We start from the raw sequence: 7,500 nt of genomic DNA on the forward strand, positions 1-7,500 counted from the left end.
GAGATAAAAAAGCAGAAGAGGTCCCCCTCCCCTACACCGAGCTGTGTGTCCATGAAGAGTGATAGATCCAATGATCTGCCAATCAACTTTAAAGGGGGAGACTCTTCTACTGAACAGTAAGATAATGGCTCCTATATGTTGTGTTTGGGATTGTGTGTGTGTGTGTGTGTGTGTGTGTGTGTGTGTGTGTGTGTGTGTGTGTGTATTATACAGCTAATGGTATTTGTTTTGCTGTAGTTCAGAGATAAAAAAGCAGATGAGGTCCCCCTCCCCTATATCCAGCTGTCTGTCCATGAAGAGTGATAGATCCAATGATCTGCCAATCAACTTTAAAGGGGGAGACTCTTCTACTGAACAGTAAGATAATGGCTCCTATATGTTGTGTTTGGGATTGTGTGTGTGTGTGTGTGTGTGTGTGTGTGTGTGTGTGTGTGTGTGTGTGTGTGTGTGTGTGTGTGTGTGTGTGTGTGTGTGTGTATTATACAGCTAATGGTATTTGTTTTGCTGTAGTTCAGAGATAAAAAAGCAGATGAGGTCCCCCTCCCCTATATCCAGCTGTCTGTCCATGAAGAGTGATAGATCCAATGATCTGCCAATCAACTTTAAAGGGGGAGACTCTTCTACTGAACAGTAAGATAATGACTCCTATGTTGTGTTTGTGCTTGTGTGTGTGTGTGTGTGTGTGTGTGTGTGTGTGTGTGTGTGTGTGTGTGTGTGTGTGTGTGTGTGTGTGTGTGTGTGTGTGTGTGTGTGTGTGTTTCATTTAAATATGTACAAAGTGATCTGGCTATCCAAAACATCAAGTAGATTTTCTGTATGCCCAGTACTCTCGAATATGAACAGACATTTTGTCTAGCGTAACCTCTGGTAGATGGATGACATCATTGTCCATTGTGATGTCATGATAGGAAGGTACCACTCTGCTAGTGATGACGGATAACATCATGATAGGGAGGTACCACTCTGGTAGTGATGACGGATAACATCATGATAGGGAGGTACCACTCTGGTAGTGATGACGGATAACATCATGATAGGGAGGTACCACTCTGGTAGTGATGACGGATAACATCATGATAGGGAGGTACCACTCTGGTAGTGATGACGGATAACATCATGATAGGGAGGTACCACTCTGGTAGTGATGACGGATAACATCATGATAGGGAGGTACCACTCTGGTAGTGATGACGGATAACATCATGATAGGGAGGTACCACTCTGGTAGTGATGACGGATAACATCATGATAGGGAGGTACCACTCTGGTAGTGATGACGGATAACATCATGATAGGCAGGTACCACTCTGGTAGTGATGACGGATAACATCATGATAGGGAGGTACCACTCTGATGACGGATAACATCATGATAGGGAGGTACCACTCTGGTAGTGATGACGGATAACATCATGATAGGGAGGTACCACTCTGATGACGGATAACATCATGATAGGGAGGCACCACTCTGGTAGTGATGACGGATAACATCATGATAGGCAGGTACCACTCTGGTAGTGATGACGGATAACATCATGATAGGGAGGTACCACTCTGGTAGTGATGACGGATAACAACATGATAGGTACCACTCTGGTAGTGATGACGGATAACATCATGATAGGTACCACTCTGGTAGTGATGAGGGATAACATCATGATAGGTACCACTCTGGTAGTGATGACGGATAACATCATGATACGTAGGCAGGTGCGTCGCTAGGTGTTCAAAAGATTCGGGGCTATAGCCCGGCTGACCCTTCCATTTTTCGGGGGTCCGGGGGGTCACGAAGTATAATAGATTTATACATTTAAAACATATAATGAGATAATCAAGATGGCATCCAAAATTGCCACTATTTGGAGATTTTTCCATATCTCAGGCTCAAAACATAATAGAAATGCAATAACGTCTTGTGGCAGGGACATTAGTCTCCGTGTTGCACAGTTGGTTTGATGTCATGAGGTCAATTGGTCACGAAGTATAATAGATTTATAAATTTAAAACAACGCTAGAAAAGTTGGATATAAGAATCAAGCTTTAAAGGCTACCATTAAGTAAAGGTAATATCTATCCAGTATACTTCATTTTGAATGTTGAATGAATGTTACACATTAAACCATATTTACCATACTTGTTTTTGAATGGTTTGATTTAGATTTAAAATACTGTATTTTGGCTTTCATTCACAGATATCAGCAGGTCCACAAATCCAACCTGCAGAATAAGTTCCAGTGTCTGATTGAGGGAATCACACAGCAGGGAGACACCAGACTCCTCCATGAGATCTACACAGACCTCTACATCACAGAGGGGGGAAGAGGAAAGGTCAATGATGAACATGAGGTCAGACAGATAGAGAGAGCATCCTGGAGAGAAGCAGCACAAGGCACACCAATCAAATGCAGTGATATCTTTAAACCCTTATCTGATCAAGCCAAGCCCATTAGAACAGTGCTGACAAAGGGAGTGGCTGGCATTGGAAAAACAGTCTCTGTGCAGAAGTTCATTCTAGACTGGACCGAAGGAAAAGCCAATCATGATGTCCAGTTCATATTTCCTCTTCCTTTCCGGGAGCTGAATGTGGTGAACGAAAAAAATCTCAGTCTGGTGGATCTTATTCAGCACTTTTTACCAGAAATTAAAGATCCCAGAGTCTTCACCAGTTCAGAGCACAGAGTCATGTTCATCTTTGATGGCCTGGATGAGTGTCGATTTCCCTAGATTTTCACTCCAACCCAGTTTGTTGTGATGTGATGGAGCCAGCCTCAGTGGACGTGCTATTGACAAACCTCATCAAGGGGAATCTGCTTCCCTCTGCTCTCCTCTGGATCACCACCAGACCAGCAGCAGCCAATCAGATCTCTCCTGACTGTGTGGACAAGGTGACAGAAATAAGGGGATTCAATGACCCACAGACAGAGGAGTACTTCAGGAAGAGAATCAGTGATGAGAACCTGGCCAGTAGAACAATCACACACCTGAAGTCATCCAGGAGCCTCTATATCATGTGCCACATTCCAGTCTTCTGCTGGATTTCAGCAACTGTTGTAGAGAGGACATCAAAAGAATCAGAGAGTGCAGCAATGCCAAGGACTCTGACTCAAATGTACACACACTTCCTGGTCATTCAGACAAGCATGAAAAATGTCAGGTACAGAGAAGGAAATGAGGCCAATGAAGAGACCATTTTAAAACTGGGGAAACTGGCTTTTCAACAGGTGGAGAAAGGCAATCTGATCTTCTACGAGGAAGACCTGAGAGAGTGTGGCATTGATGTCACAGAAGCATCAGTGTACTCAGGTGTGTGTACTCAGATCTTCAGAGAGGAGTCTGGGCTGTACCTGGGGAAGGTGTTCAGCTTTGTGCATCTGAGCATCCAAGAGTTTCTAGCAGCTTTGCATGTGTCTGTCAGCAACAGACAGAGAAACATGCCTGACCAACAGCAAACCTCTCAGCTCTCTGCTCTGTTCACAGCTGCAACACTGTACGACCTACACAAGACTGCAGTGGAACTGGCCTTACAAAGAAAGAATGGACACCTGGACCTTTTCCTCCGCTTCCTATTGGGCCTTTCACTGGAGTCCAATCAGATTATCTTAAAGAACCTTCTGCCACAGATTGGTAGCCAAACAGATGCAGGGCAAACAGTCCAGTATGTCAAACAGAAGATCAGAGATCAGCGTAGCTCAGACAGAAGGATCAACCTGTTCTACTGTCTGAATGAGCTGAATCACCATGCTGTAGTGGAGGACATCGACAGAAGCTCAGGAACTCTATATGTAGACATGCTTTTACCAGGAGAGTGGAAGACTAAGAGATTTGAGTTTGAGATGTCAGACCAGCAGCTGGCTGAGTTTGACCTGCAGAAATACATAAGGACGCCAGAGAATGATCAAACCGAACTCCTCAGTCCAGATGAAGTTCTTCAGAAGCTGCTGCCAGTGGCCACAGCATCCACATCAGCTGAGTAAGTAACACACTATGTGTGTGTGTGTGTGTGTGTGTGTGTGTGTGTGTGTGTGTGTGTGTGTGTGTGTGTGTGTGTGTGTGTGTGAATATGTGAGTGATAATGGAGAGTTTTATGGTGTGTCTCCCTGATGAGTAAAAGCCCTGCTATGATCTTTTAAAATGTCTGTAGTTTGTTCCTCTATACCTAACTGGTGATTTGGCCGCTGCTAGCATTCATACCGTAAGTGACATACAGTAGCTGAAAAGTTAGAGACTGAAACAATATCTACAGTACTAACACAGGGACAGCCAAGTTCACAAAAACTCAATGGAAATAGTACTATAGACCTGATGTGTGTACTATGCCTGTGTGGCAAATGAATTGGGCTTGATTGTCTTGCAGCGCATATAGTTAAGGCATCTGAGGCAAACACATACAAGCCCTCATAAATACATCATGAAAGACAAATGTGTTTGTGGGTGGGTGGGTGGCTTTGTAGAGGATTGGTGATTCATTTTCAGATATTTCAACTCTGTTTCAGGCTGGTTAACTCTAATCTGACAGAAAAGAGTTGTTTTTATCTTAACTCTGCTCTGACCTCACACTCTTCAAGACTCAAACTGCTGAACCTGAGTTACAATGAGCTGCTGGACTCAGGAGGGGGATTTTTATATGCTGCTCTTTGTCATCAATCTTGCAAACTAGAGAAACTACAGTAAGCATCATTTTCATGAATTTTGAGTGAGCATGTTTTGTGCACATTTCTGTGTGTTTGTGTGTGTGTGGTAGGGGGTTAAAGGTAGCAGGTAGAGTGTGTGTGTGTGTGTGTGTGTGTGTGTGTGTGTGTGTGTGTGTGTGTGTGTGTGTGTGTGTGTGTGTGTGTGTGTGTGTGTGTAAATGCAGTGTGTATGTGTATTGTATGTTAGGGCTGGTTTGGTCAATTCTTCATCTTGCTCAAACACACACACACAAACACACACACACACACACACACACACACACACACACACACACACACACACACACACACACACACACACACACACACACACACACACACACCAGCAGCACACAGGAAAGCATGGACAGAGGAGGACCAGTCACTCTCACAGATGTGCTCAGGTGGACGTATGGATTAGGGTGGACATTGTGTGAATGTCAGTATCTGTTGTATTTGTTGTTATATTGTTTTGTGATGTATGAAACCACATGGACATGTAGACTGAGGTAGACATTGTATTAACATATATGTTTGCCTTCTGAAATATGTTATTTATTATTTATTTGAATTGTTCCTCATATGTAACCGTATGGATACTGTTTGTTGAAATTGTGTATGTGTGCATGCTTGTGTGTGTGTGTGTGTGTGTGTGTGTGTGTGTGAATGGGAGTTAGCAGGAAAGAGTCAGTTGATTTTCATTCTTTATTAGTGTGAGTCCATGCATATCAGATGAATCAATAAATGACTGTTTGCTTTGAGGAACCATGTTGTCCTGTTTTTACAATGTAATTATATTGAATAAATTCAGATGGAACTGTGGGTCTTTCAATGTTCCATTTTCATTGTTTAATACTGTGTGTGAATACTTTGAGTATAGTACATTGTCGTGTGTGTGTGTGTGTGTGTGTGTGTGTGTGTGTGTGGAAAGGGCTGCATGTGTACAAGTCCTAGTGTGTGTGTGTGTGTCTAGACCAAATTCTTCAGCATAATGGGCCACATGATAATCCCAAAAATGTGGGGAAAAGCATATTTTCCACAGCACATGAACGCAGCCATTGGGGCAGGAATCAAAAAGCCATTGGGGCAGGAATTCCCACAGGATGGCAGGCGTTCAGGATGTTTGACCCGCGGATCCTAAATTTGGGCACCCCTGGTGTAGACTGTTGGGCCCTAAACAATCTCACCAGACACAGAACTCCATGTTAATGATTCTTTAAGGAAATGAACTCAAGGATAGAAGATGGACTTTAGTTCTGGTGTGTTATCTAAACTATAAAACATTTTATGACAAGTTGCCACAAGAACACACTGATCAATCCAATACACTTCTTATCCAGTGGCTTGCCTTTGGTGGTTAAAAGATCGCATGGTAAGTGCATTACATTGTTGAGTTGTTAAATAGGAATGTTTACAGTTTGAGGTTGAAAATGTCCAAAAGAACGATGAATTTATCATTGATTTTATATATATGATTTAATCAATGCTCTAAACAAAAGTGTGTGGACTTGTTGGTTTGGAGATTGTAAAGCTAGATTTATGTAAGAAGTGGAAACTGACGTCTTCTAGGCTACAATACTGTACATTCCCAAACAGCTACAATTTCCTTTAGATGCTTTCTGTAGTTAGTTAGGGAGAGAAATCTGTATTTAATGCTGTTTGACCGTCGTTGTGCTGATTTCCTGCCTGTTCCGTGTCATGTGACTCCATACTGGAACACGTCTTTTCTCATGTTCCTCAGACTCCAAACATGGAGTTTGGAATCTAACAGATTCCAATAGATAGATATCCATGGAGTTTGGAATCTAGATCTAACAGATTCCAATAGATAGATATCCATGGTTTGTTGGTACCAAGTAAGAGATTACAGAATTAGTTCAGCTCTTTGAAGTAAGGGAGAAGTGAGACTTTAGGCTGGAAGGAGAAAAAAGCTTAGCTAAGGCTGTTCAGGAAGTGCATGCTACAGTATGCTGAGGTCAGTGCTGCGTGTCTCAGGGAGTTAATCTGGTAGCAGCAGAGGAGAAGAGGGCTACCGAGGAACTCTCACAAATCTGAATCCAGATGAGCAGTGACTCATACTGTGCTGTGCAGTGCTGTGTCTGTGGCAGTTTAGAGTTGAGAGAGGAGGTCTGACTCCAGATCAGCATGGCGACTCGTGTATCTCTGGTATCAGTGCATCCCACCAGAGAGTCTCTGTGGTAAGTCAGGGAGGAGATTAGGTGCAAGCACACAGCAGAATTACCAAAACTGGAAATCAGCTCATGGGCTCCACTGGAGTTCAAGGTATCAGATTCAGATTCAGATTTGGGAATCTGGTTTCAGATTCTGGATTCACTGTCTAGTATCCCATTCACACTCACCTGTAAATAGGTCTTAAACCATACAGTAAACAAAATAAGAGCACATCTCTGGTGAGTTGGCTCAATATATTACAATACATTGCCGTTATTGAGGCAGAAGATGAATGTCTTGTTGAGTGAGAGAGAATATATCACGTTGAGAGACACAGAAAATAGTGTGAGGAATGATGGACCATGCAGCGGTCAAGAAGCAGAAATTAATGATTGTTTAAGGTGGTAAAGTATGATACGAAACTGAGTGTTTTCTTACAATTATTATGATTCTTATTGTTATGATTATTATTATTATTATTATTATTATTATTATTATTTCCATTAATTCCAGTATTCAACTGCTGCTGAGATGAGTGTCTCTCGGGAGAGATAGGAAGCTCTCCAATCACAGAGAGCAACACACAGCAACACACTCAGACCAGAGTCTGCTCTACACAGCAACACACTCAGACCAGAGTCTGCTCTACACACACACTC

The 7,500-nt window shown here is 42.7% G+C and overlaps 1 protein-coding gene across 2 annotated transcripts in view; it reads left to right on the forward strand.

The window, feature by feature from the left end:
- The window catches only part of LOC134094213 (protein NLRC3-like), a 6,954-nt gene extending 2,192 nt beyond the window's left edge, over positions 1-4,762 (forward strand). For both annotated transcript variants that reach the window (XM_062547693.1, XM_062547776.1), the window contains 5 exons: positions 1-116; positions 238-357; positions 511-630; positions 2,192-3,969; positions 4,493-4,762. The exon at positions 1-116 is cut by the window's left edge and continues 4 nt beyond it. In XM_062547693.1, coding sequence (XP_062403677.1) covers positions 2,756-3,969; positions 4,493-4,670 — 1,392 coding nt within the window. In that variant the 5' untranslated portion in view covers positions 1-116; positions 238-357; positions 511-630; positions 2,192-2,755 and the 3' untranslated portion in view covers positions 4,671-4,762. The remainder of the gene's footprint in view (positions 117-237; positions 358-510; positions 631-2,191; positions 3,970-4,492) is intronic.
- The last annotated feature ends 2,738 nt before the right edge of the window (positions 4,763-7,500 follow it).

This window comes from Sardina pilchardus, chromosome 1 (genome assembly GCF_963854185.1).
Source record: "Sardina pilchardus chromosome 1, fSarPil1.1, whole genome shotgun sequence".
In the NCBI taxonomy this organism is placed as follows: Eukaryota; Metazoa; Chordata; class Actinopteri; order Clupeiformes; family Clupeidae; genus Sardina; species Sardina pilchardus.